The sequence below is a fragment of the Takifugu flavidus genome, chromosome 15 (genome assembly GCF_003711565.1).
Source record: "Takifugu flavidus isolate HTHZ2018 chromosome 15, ASM371156v2, whole genome shotgun sequence".
Taxonomy (NCBI): domain Eukaryota; kingdom Metazoa; phylum Chordata; class Actinopteri; order Tetraodontiformes; family Tetraodontidae; genus Takifugu; species Takifugu flavidus.
The window spans coordinates 1,081,693-1,098,833 of record NC_079534.1 but is presented as its reverse complement, the minus strand read 5'-3'; the positions used below and the strand labels follow the sequence as shown (position 1 = coordinate 1,098,833).

The window sequence follows — 17,141 nt, the reverse complement described above, 5'->3', positions numbered from 1 at the left end:
CTGTACAGACTGCTGCGCACATAATCTTTTAGTGAGAAAGAAAAAAGCGCCTAAAGCTGAACGTGGCTTTTAAATTACATAAGAGGACACCGGGGGGGCTGGTGGACATGCAGCTATATTTCACAGATAATACTACCAGTAATAGCAATAACTGTAGTAATAAAATTGCACATTACAACATAATATCTCTTTGCTGATGATAAATTGTAACTTAAGGTGCAATATTCAGAGTCAACTAGACCACAATGGATCGTCTTTGACTCATCTGCAGGTGCTTTTTCTACCCCTGGATGCTCCACCAGACTCCTCTACATCCTGATGACTTGTTCAGATGTAATCGTGTAGAGTTTGTAGATGCAGACATACCTCTAACTATGGCATCAGTGCATCTATCATGTGTTTGATAATTATTATTAATTAGCAGACAGCCTAACAGGTTTGAACTGAGCAATAATAAATGATGGGAATGTGGAGCAGAACACAGGGTTCCCCCTGACGCAGGTTAGCTGAAGCTCACTGCGAGATCATTAAGTGAGACAATTAAAACTGTTCAGACTGTTCTTCATCCAGCCCGAGGCCACATTGCACCCCCCCTCCCCCCCCCCCTGTAGGTTTAATTAATAGTCGGTGGATCGCAACGATCTCCTGAGGGGACTTGTAATCAAATCTCGCAGCGGCGCCCCAACAGGCCGCCCAGTGGTGTCATAACTGATACGAGCCTCCAGCCGCCAAGGTTATGAAATCCAGCATCACCATCTGGAGCCTTATTGTTGCACAGCAGGAGGTGGACGCGGGTCAATGCCACAGGAGACCTGCACCACACACAGGTAACTGACACTGATAAACACACACACACACACACACACACACATATAGCTTTTCTATTTACTTTTCGTCCTATTATGTTGGCTATAGATACAATTAGGAAATGAACAGCTGAGGTTTGGCTCTTATCAAAATACTGAATGAACAATGTAAACATGATGACATGCAGCGTAAAGTTTGTTCATTATTATTATATATTATATTATGTTATGTTATTATAACCTGATGTAACTGTTCCCTGCAGCCTGTTTCAGTGGGTAAGCCAGAGTGCTTTAATGGTTCCTCTGATAAAGGAAGATGCCCAAATGCCTCCAAGGCCATTTTCCCATTCATTTGGATTCAAAGAGAGGGGGTGGGGCGGGTGGGGGCTGTTGCCACAAGGCTGAATCTTTAGCCCGTAAAGATGTTCTTAAGCCCAGAAATGGTTCTCCCGTTGCGCTGCACTTAAACATCATGTGACGTTCTGCTGGTTTCATGGTGGTCCTGGAGAGAAGCCTTCGGTGACCCAAAGGTTGGAGTCGTACATCAGCGCAGACAGCGCCGTGATGAGCTCTGCTGGATAATGGCCGCGTTTGTGGGTCTCCACGCACGTGTTATTAAAAGCCTGATCTATCGCCCACATACCACTAAATCCATAGGTTTATCAACCACTGTCGATGGCCAGATCCAAGGAGATCCATCAAAGCGCGACAGATTTGAAATGAGCAAACAAAGGACACACGCACACACGTGCACGCAGAGCATGAAGTTTAATTTTCCCTTGTGAGCGTGAACACACAGAGTGCATACAAAGCTGCTGACGTCGAAGGAGTCTGGATGAACCTGATCATGAAATAGCGGCTTCGGCCACCAAAAATGCTCCCAAAGTCAGGAATCTCGAGCTGATCTTTAAATCAACACGGCTGAAACAGGTTCACAATATAATTTAAAAAATGAGTGCACAGAATAATGAATAAAAAACAAAACAGGTTTACAGTATAATTAAAAACAGAGCTCACGTTTGACATCCTTCAACAATCCACCCACCAACAAACCTGTTCTAAAGCAGCGCTGAACATCTCATTATGTACAAATATCTACAACACGTTTGGTCTTATTGAGGATGCAGTTGCAAATGTGCAACAGTCCAAACAGCCTCACTGTGGTGCATTTTCAGCAGAAAGTAAGATGGTTTTAAGGTCTTTGAATTAAGGAGCAGTATTAAAATAATCTACCCTGTGTGTTCTTCCTCCAGAGTCATAGATTTGTTCTATTGCAGGCTTTCAAAAGGCGCTATATAAGCTCCTTTAATGCATCTCTGGTCCACATGTTATAGCCCTAATCAATATCTTGTCCACAGCTCAGCCTGCTTGGCCAACCTCCTGGTCAACACCCAATTAAATCAGGAGGCAACTGCGTTCAGAGAGACCTGCTGGAGCAGAAAATCTGTTCGCCCGTGTTCAGATCAAAAACCTTTGTTTCTTCTCAGTGCAAGATCCAGAAGAAGCAGGAGCTCAAAGAAAAGGGTTGTGTCTTCGGTCTAAAGAGAAGCTCTAGATGACCTTTGCACCTATGATGCAGCCAAAGCTACGCCGTGAGCAACAAAGCCTCCGTGTTATTACACACCAACGTTCTCTTGATGGTGCAAAGGCAGGGCTGATCTAGAGCTCACAAAACTCCAAAAATAACCATTCAGCTGAGCTTCTCACAGCCTGATGAAACAATGATGGAGCTCAGGGTTCTTTTATTGGACCCCTTGGAAAAAAAATGTAGTTTCTGTCCATTCAACAAGTGAATAAGAGCAGATACTGATACCAGTGTGCTAGTTTTTGGATCCATGCTTATGAATAACTTTGGCCGGATGAATATTTACATATCCACAAGAATCCTCTGGGCGACACGACACAGTGAGCAAGTACAGTCTCTTCTTCTCTTTTCAGATGTTAAACTACAGGTGGGAGAATGCGCAGGTGGTCCCAGGAATGTCCAATATCTCTGCCTTCCAGTCATGTCCATGTTCCTCTGCCTGCTCCTAGAGGACCTGCTCCGTGCTGGAGGCAGAGATGTCCAGGAGCCTCCAGGCTGCGCTGGGGTTCAGCTCCTCCTGGTCCCGACACAACGCCCACACGTACATCATTCTCATCACCTTCCCCTGGACGATGTGGAGAAAAGATGTCAGTTCCAAAGAGACGGACAATATACTGTCTTGATTCTTTGTATTATATTCTTTTACCATCAGATTCAGTCGTAATGCATGAAAAACATACGGATGATGTCTAATACATGAGAACTAATAGATGCCAAATGACATCAGCAGACAGGGAATAAGCCTGAGTTCTAATCTTATTTCAGACAATCAGTTATTTGCTTCCTTCACTGACTCTGATTAGAATGGATTCTTTTTGCGGGTGGAGTAACTACTATGAGTTTACTGACCGGATCTCCTTCCACGATGTCTCCTTTGGGGCTGCGGATCACCATAATGACCTGAGCCTGGAAGGTGATGATCAGCACAGGCCCCTGCTCCATCATCTTTCCCATTGCCAACTGCAAACAAATGAGCCGAGCAGCGTGAACAGAGCTCAATGCAGTTCATTTGCTACGGAATCACTGTGAAACACCTACATCAATGTTATCAATGTCAAGGATTTTGGACTGGAAAAGCAGCCCGAGTCCTTTGGCCTGCTGGATGGGGTGGGCCAGCTGGCTGTATGTCTGAGGACAGAACAAAAAAGTTGCAATTCATTTAGCCTTGATTAACTGTTTGGGTAAAGACTCCCAGAAAAGTAACAAAATGTACCATCTGTGGCCAAAACCCACTTCTATCGGTCATGTTTTTGTAAACCTGCAGCATTTCACTTACCGCTTCATAGCACCAGTCTTTTAACACATCCAGTTCTCCGCGGATCATAGCCTGTAAGGACACAGACACTGTTATCAACAACAAGCAGCTTAAGGAACGAAATAGATCATTTTGCCCATTATAGCTGTTAAATAATAAACATGTTGTAAAAGCATCCAACCCAATTCACTAAAATGCTTAAAAGAAATAGCAATATTACCTCCAGGATGTTAGGAATGATGTCCTTCTCGCACTGTTTGAGAAAAGAGTCTTTGTCAAAGGTTGGGTCTGCCTTTACAATCTCCGTCAGCACCTCAGACATTTCTGTCTTTGAGAAAAGACCACCTGAAAACCAACACAACCGATACGTCGGTACCAGAAAGCTAAAATTATTGTAATAAACAGAGAGACAATCCAAAACATCAATACAACATAGGATGTGGGCATTACCTAAAAAGTCAGTGACTTTGTCCGTTACAGCTCTGGAAGCTCTGATGAGGGCGTTGTCACTCTCGTCATATTTCATCTTCATCTCAAAGAACCCTGAGGGAATCAGGAACCATTAAAAGAATAACCTCAAACATTTCACACTCTCGAAGAGGAAAGAGTCTGCAGTCGTGAAAACATCTGGGACCTTTTAGCTCTTGAATCAGCTCTATGCTGCCCCCTGTTGCTTGAAAACATTCAAGATCTGCACGTTGAAGCTCATCTATTATATAACATTACATCTACAGGATCAAAGCTAATAAATCCATAGGCTTGACTTACTGTTAAATACAACATTGTTGTCCTTGAAGTCCTTCCACTGCTGGAACCACTTTGAATCCTTGTGGAGGACGACTCCCATTGCCTCTCTGCAGGACAGCCATCATCACAGTTATGTCAGTGATGGAGAGTGACGCAACAGCCACGAAGAGAGGATACAGCTTTACAGAGGAGGAGAAAACAGACTTAAGTGCCAAAGATTGCTCACTCATTGGCCTCGAACACTCTGGAGCTGCTGTCGGCTCCTTTGGAGGAGAAATCGCTTCGTTTCCTCAGCTGAGGGGGGGCTCTGTAAGGACCGGCGTCGCCCGTGTCGATCTCCTTCTTCATGGTCTCCACGCTCTACAGAGACGATACACAGTCAGACAACTACGCTGGACCATGAAGACCAAACCAACACAGCTGTGTTCTGTCCAGACCTGTGAAATCGCCCTGAATGCACTGGTTTTGCCAAACTTTTCTCCTTCTTTGGAGAGGGATTCAGCGGAGTGCATGGCAGTCTTTGCTGCCCCCTCAACACCTTCTTTGATCTTCTTCCCCAAATCAGTGCGACTGACCTCCTCGAGCCCCTACAGTAGACACAAGGACAGATGCAGGGAGAGTTTATGGAGTCTTTGCATGATGGGGAATTTAACTGGTAAAGGAGAGGAGGTGACGGTTTCTTACCTCCCTGACGGTATCAGACAGAGAGCCAAAAGTCTTCTTGAATACCTCTGAAGTCTTCACTGTCTCTGCCTCAATAGATTTCTTTAAAGAAAACAACACAACAAAAGTTGTTTCATACATGCAAATTAGATTATGACTCAATTGAAAATGATGCTCCTACGTATTTCTTGCGGGCTTGCTGGAGGGCATCAGACTCCTCAAGCCTCTTGGCTTCATCTCTAAACTTCTTGATATTCTCTTTCATCTCTTGGTTTTTACTGAGCTCCTGGCGCAAGTTGTCCAAAAACTCCCCCAGGAAGCCTTTACGACCCGATGCATATCGGACCTGCGTGAGGAATATAGACAGGAGCACTTAGATACAGCCCTAAAAATGGTAAAATAAGTTTTTACCAAGAACTCCCCTTGAAAATGAAAAAGAAACAAACATGCATAATATGCTGCATGGTGTTAAATGGCAGCTGAGCGTACCTGCACAGCAGCACCTGGCCTCTGTTGTAAACTGTAGGCATCGGTCCTCCACGCTGTGGACAGCAGAGGACGAGCATAGGATGCTAACACACGTCTGCCAACCAGCTGCCATGGAGACATAGCATGTAAAGCTTTCAACTGTTGTAATTTCATACAGTATGGACACACGGAATGGCTGTTATTTGTACTGTAGCTGGTCTATACCTCCCCCGATCTTCTATGTAGATGCAGCTAAATATGTCAATACTGCATTCGTATGCAAAACATCTTCCTTGTTTGGTCTTTGGATTTTGTCAACTAGCTGAAGCCTCAAAGACTGAATGAGATGTTCAGTTACACAAAGCAACAAAAATATACGAAGACAGTCATTGCAGATGAAAAAGCTTGTTAGAATAGGTAAAGACTATCCCATTACTATAATTTCAACCTGCTGTGTCACCCTGCTCCTTCAAATTAATCAGAAGCCGATGATGTAGTTCAGAAATGTACCCTGATTATGATGCAACAAGGCCCCAATCGTCATCAAAACTCTCTAAAAAAATCCCTATAACGACACTGACGCTAAACAAAAGACTGCTAGCAAAGCCACGCTCGCTTGCACTCAACACTAAATAAATGGACGACCAGAATATGGATCTATATAAATGACATGAATGACTGACTCACCTCGTAACACCGACACACGGAGGCTGCCATCTTGATCTTGAAATACGCGGAGACGCACGTGGTTCCTCAATGGGGCAGCTGACCTTAAGCTCGCCCAATAGGAGAAGAGGATTTGTTGCTGGGCGGGGCCAGCTGTCATGGTAATATTGAACAGGACACGCCCCCTTCGTTGATCGTTTTTATCACGTTTTTTTTTACGATGATCATCAATAAACTCCGAATTACCATTTATGAGAATTTAGAGTCAATCTACAGGTCTTAATATTAATATATTTAATAATTTTCAATATTATTGTTTTTAAATTGTTCTAAGAATTATTAGTAATAATTAGATATCACATTATATTATAATAATATTTATACAGCCATTTAAAAAGTTATTTTTAGTCTGCTTTTTAATTTTATTGGCATTTTGCAACACCATCTATACTACATACTGTATTAAGCACTTTATGGGTGTGGATCAGTGTGATCAGTCCTCGGGTAATCTCTGAGCAAAACCTTTTGAACCACGATATGATTTGTTTTACGGATGTAAAATGTTCTGTTTTAACTTGCCGATATTAATGCTTTGCCTCTGGCTCCAGTTATCTTCAGTAATCTATTCACGAACTAATCACTTTAATCCGAACAGTCCTGTGTTTGCATAATTGAATAGAACGCAAAAACATTATAATACAAGTCAATTTATATCGTGGAATTTAACCGAAGTAGATGGATTTCATTCAGATTTCTGCAGGCTGGACGCTCTCTGACGGCATGTCAGTAAAGAGCGCCCCTTGCTGGAAGGTATTCGCGGTGCAGGGACTCCTCCCCTCCCTCTGCAGAGTTCGCTGCTCTCCCCGTCTGCGGCCAGCTCGCCTCGACTGTCAAAACTGGCGCAGAGTCTCGGCACAAACCTACCTCCCCTATATTTCCTGGCATAGAACGACATTTCAGAGCCATACTCTTCGGTCATCTTCTCCAGAGGACAAGAGTCGGAGCGGCCTCGTCCAGAATGGGGAACCGAGACGATGAGTACGATTTCTTGTTCAAAGGTAAAAAAAAAAAAGAAAAAAAAAAGAAAAGAAAATAGAAAGATGACTGCAATCTCTTTTTATAGGAGGTCGCACAGACGAACCTGTGCTGTAAAATGCCTCTAAATTACATATCCTGTCATTATTGGCTGGACATACTGAGGAAAGAGTTGTTTATTTTTGGTGGAAACTGCCCGGATGATGATCGCTCGGCGTTATTACAACATGCTGTCATTGCAACGCCTGCAGCTGTATATGCAGGATGCAACACCATAATCCCTAAACCCTTTGTATTAAACTTTAATCAACTCACACAGAAGGTCTGACCATCTCCGGTGAGCAGTTTCCTCAAGGATGAAGTCGTTTGTGATGTTTGTGAGTCATTCCACACAGTCTAGGTTAAGGCCTTTCAGCCTTCATTAATAAAGCTTTGCTGATGAAGCTTCATCATTATAATGAAAGTGAGGCAGATCTGTGTGTGTGTGTGTGTGTGTTTGGATGCTGTTATGGCAGCAGATGAGTTTGATATTAAACTGGCAGCAGAGACTCAGTGGCAGGTTTATCTTCTGGTCCAGAATGACTCCCTTTGATCGTGCTATCAGCTCCTGTGGCACATTAACATCCCGGGCCCGAAGAAGCCAAAGGCCCATTTAGATGTAACAAAGTATCCTCTATGGGATGAATAGGGCATCTGCCAGAGGAGAGCTGGTCTCTCTGTCTGTGTCTCTCCCTCCCTCCATCGTCTGCGTTACCCTGGCCGATACAGGAAGGGCAAGGCAGCCTGAAACTGTCGATTCAGGTTTAGATGGAGGCGTGTTATCAGTTTCCTGCAGCCCGAATCAGAGTGATGTCCGCAGGGACAAAGTTCAGCTCTATTTCCTTTTGTGTAGCGCGGCGAGAAAACAAAAGGGATCTGCCTCAGTCTGCAGCCACAGCAGCGCCGTCCTGTGACACCAGCTCAGGCCTGATCCGCCAACCTGTAAGCCTCCCGTTCTGGTCCCATTTGGAAGCCCGTTTGTGGTCACATCGGTCAGAACCCGAATGGCCAAATTCACACAGTCGGGGCCACATTTGTGGCTGTCAGAAATATGTATTAAACTTCTGCTTTTCATGTACTAACTGTCAACATCCAGAAGAGCCTGTGGGTTCGCTTCCTGAGATAAGAACTTAACATTTCAGCATTCATTATTTTAGCTTCCTATGTTCTTATCACTATGGCGATTGGTCTGATCCAACATTGGTGGTGATCAATCATAACGATCATTTCGCTTCAGTTCTGTTCTAATGTTATTTATTGACAACAAAAGAGGCCACCAAAGTAATATATTAACCAGTTTTAACAATTTACATCCTTTTTTCAATATTTTCTAATTTCAGAAAATCCAAAAAGCCTATGAAGGCAGAAAACTTCAAGAAAACTAAGCGTACATTAATACTTGATTCTACTTTTTCTGTTGTTTTTGTTATCCTGTAATCCCATTTTCCATCTCCTCCCCCTCTTCCCGCCCCACAGTTGTGTTAATCGGGGACTCGGGCGTTGGGAAGAGCAACCTGCTCTCTCGATTCACCAGGAACGAGTTCAACCTGGAGAGTAAGAGCACCATCGGGGTGGAGTTCGCCACGCGCAGCATTCAGGTCGACGGCAAGACGATAAAGGCTCAGATCTGGGACACGGCGGGGCAGGAGCGCTACAGAGCCATCACCTCAGCGTGAGTTTATCTCCTGGTTGCTCTCGGCAGGTCAGCGTGGCCACAGAATCCCTCCCGGCATTGATGAAACTCACTCTGTTGTAGCTATTTGTAATGATAAAGCGTCAAAAAACTGTTTTATGGTGTTCATACTGTCATTTTCTTCTCTTGAGAATAACATTTGTGATTTGGGTCCTCCTCCATGGGAGACATTAATGTTTAACTTCCTGTCTCTACAGTGGCCCAGAAAGGACAAACAGACTTAACTAGAAACCCTAATATCAAGTTTACAGTATAAAAACGACACTTCACATTCCAGGGCTAATTATCCACAGATACAAACATCTGGAGTAGACGTTCTTGGGAGAGCAGTGGTGGAAAAGTCGATTTTGTTCTTTAACTGCCACCATAGATCCTCTGACTCTAGAACAGCGATTCAGTTCTTGGGATCCGTGCTGTCACTTCAGCTTGGAACACAAATATTATCAGAAGGAGACGCCCTGGAGCCAGACAAGATGGCATCTCTAAAAGATTGATGAGAAACGGTCTAAATGGTTGTGCCCACGCCGTTGCAGATACTACAGAGGAGCGGTGGGGGCGCTCTTAGTCTACGACATAGCCAAGCATCTGACGTACGAGAACGTGGAGCGCTGGCTGAAGGAGCTGCGGGACCACGCCGACAACAACATCGTCATCATGCTGGTCGGCAACAAGAGCGATCTCCGCCACCTCAGGGCCGTGCCCACAGACGAGGCGCGGGCGTTCGCCGGTAGGTTAACCACAGCCCACACGTGCTGCAGATGCTATGGCTTTTTGAGGACTCTTTGTGGTTTGTAAGTGTTTTATAAATATCCAGAATTCCAGATGTTTAAAAAAATCTTTTTTTCGCAGAGAAGAACAATCTGTCTTTTATTGAAACGTCTGCCTTGGATTCAACAAATGTTGAAGAAGCCTTCAAGAACATCCTGACAGGTATGCTTGTGAGCAAAGACAAACCAAAACAAAGCAATGCTGACCACACATCATACTAAGATTATAGATTTGCTCTATTTTGTTGTTGTGTTGCAGTTACGCATGATATCTAAGTTTGTTTATTGGATAGATGTAGCCACATACACACATATAAACAGTAAAAGCCATGTATTATAAATTAGCTGCACAGTGTTTGATTCATTTACATGTAGGTGTGATAAAATGTACACTTTGCATATGTCTTGCAGATACTACCTGTATCTGTTAGCATGTGAATTAGTTGCACTTTGGAACACATTTGTCATTCAGAGCTACATTTGCAGAAGCCATAATGCCTGTGTAAGTTACAGTCGTGAGCAACGAGTGAAGGCAATGATGCGTCCACCAGATATATAGGACTGTGTACTTGTTAACACACACAGGGAATTCTGGAAGTTGTTTCTGTGTCTGTGTGGCTTTTCTATGGGTACACCCGTGTCCCTCGGGCTACAAACATGCACGTTAGGTTGATAAAGATGCTTAACTGAGTGTGATAGTGGGTGTCCCGTGATGGGTTAGTGACCTGTTGTCTCTACCTGCTTAGTAGAGGCTTGTGTGTACAATTTTTAAAGTATATATTATGATAAAACACCCCAAATACTGGAACGAGCCAGGCGTAGATGCTATAGTTGTTTACAACTCTTAAAAATGTGATATTGGGCTAAATATAAATCTCAGCTGCTTACTGCAGCTGATCGTGCCGATCTTGTTCCAAATCTGAAGCTAACTCCTTTCCAATTCGATCTTTTTCAAAAAAACAGAAATCTACCGCATCGTCTCGCAGAAACAGATCGCCGAGCGCTCTGCCCACGACGAGTCCCCGGGAAACAACGTGGTGGACATCAGCGTGCCGCCCACCACCGACGGCCAGAGGGGGAGCAAGCTGCAGTGCTGTCAGAACCTGTAACCCAGGCGGACCTGGGGCGCAGTACAAGCATGAATGTGCACTTTTATGGAGATCAGTGGAGTCAGTTGTGTCATGCTAACGATCGATCCTGGAGAGAGGTGTTAGAGTGGTTTCAAATTATAATCAGACCCAGCTACAGCCCACTACAGCCCAGTTCAAAAACAGGACTGACAGTCCAGCAGAGGTTCTCCTGAGACCGTGATGGCCTGGAGACGCCCCCCTTCATCCCATCAGTCCTGTTTTTGGGCTTTAATCATCAGTCATCATCTCCAAAGTGGTTATTCGCCGCTCATGCTCATTTCATTTTGTGTAAAAAAAAAAAAAAAAAGATATTATTTTTGTTTTGATAGCTTGTGTGCTCACATTCATTATATTAATGCCATGAAATTAAAATTTTACAATATTGAGGCCTTGTCTGTCGTCACATACGGAGTCACGCACGGTTCCTCGACCCTGAGGCCATTTTGCTTTAATACACAGCTGAATTCATCATTCCAGGTCAAAGGTTACACGTACTAATGAAGCTGAAAGATGACAAATTATGACCCGATTTACATTATTTGATCCTTGGCTCAGTTTAAACTCGAGGTGAAAGTCACGAAGCACACATGTGTGACGTGGATTATAAACGTTTTCAACCAAAGTTAAACCCAGAAAGAATTTTACTGAAACAGGAACAGGCAAATATCCATATTTCTGTATGTAAATTGCTATATTATTCCCATACACACCTCTTTTAGCAATGCAAATCTACCCGTCACCAGCAGGTAAAGGTTGTAATTGTGATTTACTTCCTCATTAACAATAAATGTCAAGAAAGTAAAAGTAAGCTTTAAACCTCCTGACAGGATCTCTCAGTGATCCCAGGTTCAAAAACAGAAAACACACATCCCATCATGATTTAGTCCAGAACTCCCTTGTGTTTTATTGCACAATAACCCAACTTTCCGAGCCGGGGGGGGGTGGGGGGGCAGCAGGACGACTACAGAACACTAATTCAGTTACTGCATATGCTGATTGACCATTTCTGAATACACGTTTGTCTTGTGCACCTTAATCTGGCTGCTCCAGTGCAGCTTTGTGGTTCTAGATAAGCCTGTAATCTCATTCAGAATACTGGTATCGCTTCTAAAAAACAAACACAAAAAACCCAACCCCAAAACAATTCTGGTAACTACGGTCGGTGCTACGCAGCTCAAATAACAAATGGCGCATTTACAAGTGGACCAGAGCCTTTCGCCGACACGCTCTTATGAGGAAATGTCATTCAGACTGAATGTACACACACACACACACGCGCGCACGCACGCCGGCGCCCTGCCGTTTCACGGCCGCAGGTAGCCTTCGGCTCCAATCTTCCCCGACCCCGTGACGAGTGATAAAATGTGCGACGCCTCGGCTCTTGTCTAAACAGGAAAGTGTGGGGGGGGGGGGCTTGTTTTTCATTGTTCAGGCAGCCATGATAAAGCTTTATCGGGATTAGATTACAGACAAGGCGGTGGGTTCGCACCACTGTCGCTCTTGTCAACGATGATTATTCACAGAGACTTCATCAGTCATGATTTTACATTTTTACCCTCTGCTGGGCTCCCGCTGCCCATTGTCCAAAAGCATTTAAATACACGGTGAAGGGGAGAATTATAGGTAGTGAATATGTTCGTATTATACTGTAGTAGCATGCTGAATCAGTTGTATCCTGCTGCATTAGCTTGTGTCTTAGTATTTAATACAGTTGTGTCACTGACACACAGTTGGGCCGGCGAGTCCTTTGTCCACATCGCAGACGTCCCAACACTGACGGTCCAGTGACAACTGTGGGTTTTAACATGAACTGTGACTCTGGAATGAGTCCTTGCAAAAAAAAAACCACCTTCGTGGCGAGTCGATACATTTTACATCAAGTGCTTCGATGAAAGAAATCAGGAGGGCGGGTTGCTCCCCTTAAGAGTGGTCCATATGAAGTGCAAAAGTTCATTAACATGATTGGTTTCTTTTTTTGTTGTTTGTGTTTTAGAGAGTGTTTCAGGAGATTTCCTCTTCGATATTCCTCTTGGCGCCGCTTTGTGCTCATACAATAGTCTCGTCTGTCATTTTCTTGGTCAGCTTGGTGGGCACAGAGCGCTGGGTGGTGTGCGCCCCCTTCATATCAGGCATGAGCAGGCGCACTTTCTGATTGGTCCTCCTCCACTCCGAGTACAACTGACAGTGGTATCGAAATGACACCTGAGATCGAGGGGAACAGAGGACGAGATGGGAGGAGACGAGAGAGGAGAGGAAAAAGAATTACTACTACTTTTAACATTACAATGAACCATCTTTTCTTCAGTGTTTCCAGACTAGGCTCAGGTCTGGCTCAGTGTCATCTTAGGATCAGGGAAAGTTCAATTCCCTTTCATTTTAACTAGCTACTGTAACACCCTGGCAAAAAACAGTGTGATTAACGAGCACATTCTTTGTTATGAATCACTCGTCTCAAATCTCCTTTGTCTTCCAAAGTCATGTAAGACGCCAACGCCATCACGAATATCAAGCAGGCGTGAGAGAGAAAAACATTGACTTGCTGCCAACACCTCCAAATGCCTCTGGGGTATAAGTCAGGGCTTAGTTACCAGCGTCCAGAGGATGTAGATGGTAAACAGGGCGATGGTGAGAGCGATCAGGCCCACGGCCTCCAGTCTGCTCTTCAGTTGCAGGTGGTCCTGGGCTCCCCTCAGGCACAGCCAGCCAGAGATGGCTGCCAGGGGGGTGATGAGAAGGAAACAGGCCATGTCACACAGCAGGGTGCGCTTCTCACTCCGAGGGCCCGGGTCCTTCAGCCACTGGGCAATGACAAAATACAGAATTGAGACATGCAGAAGGTAGCATTCTGGTTTCTTTAGCATATTTTGGATTTCTTTCCTCCCAGATATTAATGATGGTTTCATTTTTTCCCTTAATAAATATTATTCTAAACAATTACAATGATGAACATCTCGGCAACGGGTCAATTATGTTGAATGTACCGTGGTTATTCTAGGAACCAACAGCAGATCCCTTTAAATAATCCAAGTCTCGCTGACCTGTGTGAGTGGCTGCGGCCTTCGTTCAATAGTGAATTCTGTGTGACAGAGTTCACAGTAGCTGGTGTTGGAGGAGGAAAGCCACTTCTCCAAGCAGCTTTTGTGCACTTTCCCCAGCGTGCCCGTGCAATCGCAAGGTGACAGCAGGGTTTCCCCCCCAGCTCCTTCGTGACAAATCCGACACATGCCAGTGTCACTGTGGAGGGGAAGTAAAAAACAACAACAAACAAACGGGACAGCAATGAAGCAAACGATAACGTTATAATTCTGTGTTGGTTAGGGCCCCGGGCCGGTTCCTCCCCCTCTAACCTCTGCAAGCTGACTGCTTTGACAACGGTGGAAAGTGGGCGGCCATCTTTCGCTGTAACCTTGGCAATGTACTGGGCCTGCGTGGTGGAATCAGACTCCTCCGAATCCTTGGAGGCATCAGATTCAGCATTCCCGGAGTAGTCACAAAGGGAGCCAGGTAGGTGACAACACCCCGATGAAGACATGGCGGTAACGCTGACCGGGATGGCGATGGACAACGCGAAAACCCAAAACCCCGATGTCCCTTTCGTCCCTGTCCACCTTTAATGATGATAAATACATGTTAAAATATCAGTAAAACGTCCATGTGATGCTGAAGATGTTTAAATAATGGCCTCATGACAGTGCAAAGAATAGTACCTTTACATTTACACAGCAAAAGGAAATAACAGTTTAAAAATTTTCAATTGTAACGTATCTAATTGCACAAATATAAATAACACCCTTGTTAAAGAAGTAAAGCAAAGGAGAGCAAACAAAAGCATACTGTCAACAAGGAAGAAACACAGAAAGGCATCATATGTAAAAATGAATCCAAGAAGAATCCAAATGTGCATATTTGAGCAGTTTGCTTTAAGGTTTTAAACCAGTTTTATGAGAAAAAAGTGATCCAGTTAAACAGAGAGGAAGATTTAAAGTAGTTGCCCACAGACACAAAACTTAATCCACTTTTTCGCATCAGTATCCAATAGGGAATAGAGTTTATGGGCATTTGCACAAGTGCCATTTGTTCATTTATGAACAGAATTTATTTTTGAAGCAAGAGTCAGGACAGAGATTAAAAAGAAAGCAGCAGATTTCTCCCCAAAAATTGGACAGTATGTACTCAAAAGACACTTCTAATAAGACAAAAGTAATAATCAAAGACGTGTGATACCTCATTCCACTAATTTATACTATTATTTGGCATCGCAGGTCTTTAATCGGTTAGGGTAAACCCCGATTAAGGACATTAAAGCGTTCTGAAACACAAACTCGAGTGATTTAAATGCGACGGACATCTGGACATAAGACTGCTTAGCAAAAACATCGCAGTCGATGACAACCGAGCCACGAAATGTCAGAGTCTGTAAAACCACTTCCAAGTTTTAATTTCCAAACAAAAGCCGATACTTGCCGTCTATTTGTGCAGGTAGCCAGATGATCGACGCGGCAGGGATGGAATAATCCTAGAAAAACCAAACACGTCCGTGAGATCGGGTCGACCGTCGGCTTGATTTTTGTTTTAATAGAACATGGAAAATCGGACAAATATGACGAAAACATGAGATAGCATTGGTGTACTTACCCGTCGGCCTATTTTTTCGTTTGGCCTTGGCCTGCGTTAACCACAAACAAGCGAGCTAAGCTACTGGGAGATCCCTAGCTATAAACTATGACATTGACATCTAGCAAAAAGCCAATGAAATGCGGGGACAAAGAAGACGAACACGTGCACCGTGTCCACGCCATTGCGTGTGATAAATCCTCCTCTGCTGGTTTAGTTTGGAACGGTGGGAAGAAGCGGATGTTCTGCTGGGATTAGTGGACCACAGCTAACATAGCTAACAGGCTAGTGACTGGCAAGCCTACATTAGCATCCCTCAGCTGTGCGGTGATCACGTGACGCAACGATGCCTTCACGTGCCAGTAGCAATAGTTGGTTTTCCAAGTCAGACATAATATGTATTACCGTATGTGTATTATTTTATTTAGGGTTAGGTTTATTTACACACTAGCAGCGCAGAGGAAATAAATGGTGTACAGTTTTGGATACCAATGCTTTTGTTTTTTTTTTAAATATTACCCCAATGCACCATCAAATTGCAAAGGAAATGCGTGATTATGTCCTTTCGGTAATCAGGTGATGTATGAGAAACAGTATTTCTCCCCGTCCCCCAGCTAGTCTCTTTTGCAGAGCAATAAATGATTGGTTATTTACACGATGTATCCATCTACGAGAACCAAATGAAAATGATCAATGAATACACTCGGCATATATACGCATTCTGCCACTAGGTGGCAGCAATGAACCCAACACAAGTACTGCAATCCTGGGTCGAGGTCTGAGCATCTTCCTCTGCTCTAAACCGCATTTCAAAACGTTGACTCTATTGCTATTTTCAGTCAATGAATTACTCACTCACAGGTACACAGCCTGATGAATTGTGTACAAGCAGAACCTATGATCAGCATAACGAGTCTAATTTGTGGTGAATCAAGAAGGATAATATGCTTTAAATCTATATTATGCAGAAAAAGACATAATTAGACTTTATAAAGTGCTGTCTTGTGTGGGTATCAAAACATCCCTTTTTCGTGAGCTAAAATAGTAACATCCTTGTTTTTCAAACGTTAGTTAAACAATATCTATTTTGGGCTTATCGACCACTTTTCCTTTCATTGCCTTTGAAACCAAACACTGATAAAGTAGAGATCCACTCCTGGGCAGCGTGATCAGATCACTATGTACACACACGTGTGCACACGCGCACACTATCTTGTCTGACTTACAGGCTGAAATCAACAGAAATCATGGGACACGACCACTGGACAAGTGTCCCACATCATGAGATGTGTGTTACTGGACTTTACCACCAACTCATGGACACAACGTCTTTACAAAAGAAACAAAATTTTTAAATTTTCAGTCTGATGGCTCGGTTATGATGCGGTTAATAAACAGATTTTATACTATATAGCTCTACTGTCTAAGGCTGGTATAGAGCGTGAGAAAAGGTTATCAAATAGTTTCAACATCTCTGTTTTTATGTACTTAGTAAAACAGAATCCAAAGTTCTATGAGTTTTGGTATTCCAGTTACTACTGCAAACATTTCTCTTTAATCTGTGGCAAGAGATTGACCTGATTTAGTTTTGAGTAGTCTAATGGAGGTATATTTTGTGATTTTTGCACGTTTCTTTCAATTGTGATTATGCTAAAAATGAATAACACAAAATC

At 43.7% G+C, this 17,141-nt stretch overlaps 3 protein-coding genes across 3 annotated transcripts; 1 reads left to right on the top strand and 2 right to left on the bottom strand.

Annotated features, from left to right (window-relative positions):
• Positions 1 to 1,555: 1,555 nt before the first annotated feature.
• On the bottom strand, positions 1,556 to 6,493 carry LOC130539594 (mitochondrial import inner membrane translocase subunit TIM44-like). The gene is made up of 13 exons (XM_057058078.1): positions 6,212 to 6,493; positions 5,546 to 5,650; positions 5,238 to 5,402; positions 5,078 to 5,158; positions 4,831 to 4,980; positions 4,620 to 4,753; positions 4,415 to 4,500; positions 4,097 to 4,189; positions 3,867 to 3,991; positions 3,668 to 3,718; positions 3,430 to 3,519; positions 3,241 to 3,351; positions 1,556 to 2,956 (listed from the first exon to the last, which is right to left on the bottom strand). Exons 1-13 carry the CDS (start codon positions 6,239 to 6,241, stop codon positions 2,837 to 2,839), a joined length of 1,341 nt encoding a protein of 446 aa, XP_056914058.1. The 5' UTR covers positions 6,242 to 6,493; the 3' UTR covers positions 1,556 to 2,836.
• Positions 6,494 to 7,020: 527 nt separating this feature from the next.
• On the top strand, positions 7,021 to 11,240 carry LOC130539604 (ras-related protein Rab-11B-like). Its single transcript, XM_057058090.1, has 5 exons — positions 7,021 to 7,248; positions 8,741 to 8,936; positions 9,491 to 9,684; positions 9,807 to 9,887; positions 10,688 to 11,240. The coding sequence occupies exons 1-5, from the start codon at positions 7,209 to 7,211 to the stop codon at positions 10,831 to 10,833; spliced, it is 657 nt and encodes a 218-aa protein (XP_056914070.1). The 5' UTR covers positions 7,021 to 7,208; the 3' UTR covers positions 10,834 to 11,240.
• A 31-nt stretch (positions 11,241 to 11,271) lies between these two features.
• Positions 11,272 to 15,779, bottom strand: LOC130539600 (E3 ubiquitin-protein ligase MARCHF2-like). The gene is made up of 6 exons (XM_057058086.1): positions 15,490 to 15,779; positions 15,319 to 15,370; positions 14,202 to 14,462; positions 13,893 to 14,088; positions 13,443 to 13,652; positions 11,272 to 13,056 (listed from the first exon to the last, which is right to left on the bottom strand). The coding sequence occupies exons 3-6, from the start codon at positions 14,384 to 14,386 to the stop codon at positions 12,901 to 12,903; spliced, it is 747 nt and encodes a 248-aa protein (XP_056914066.1). The 5' UTR covers positions 14,387 to 14,462; positions 15,319 to 15,370; positions 15,490 to 15,779; the 3' UTR covers positions 11,272 to 12,900.
• Between the last annotated feature and the right edge of the window lie 1,362 nt (positions 15,780 to 17,141).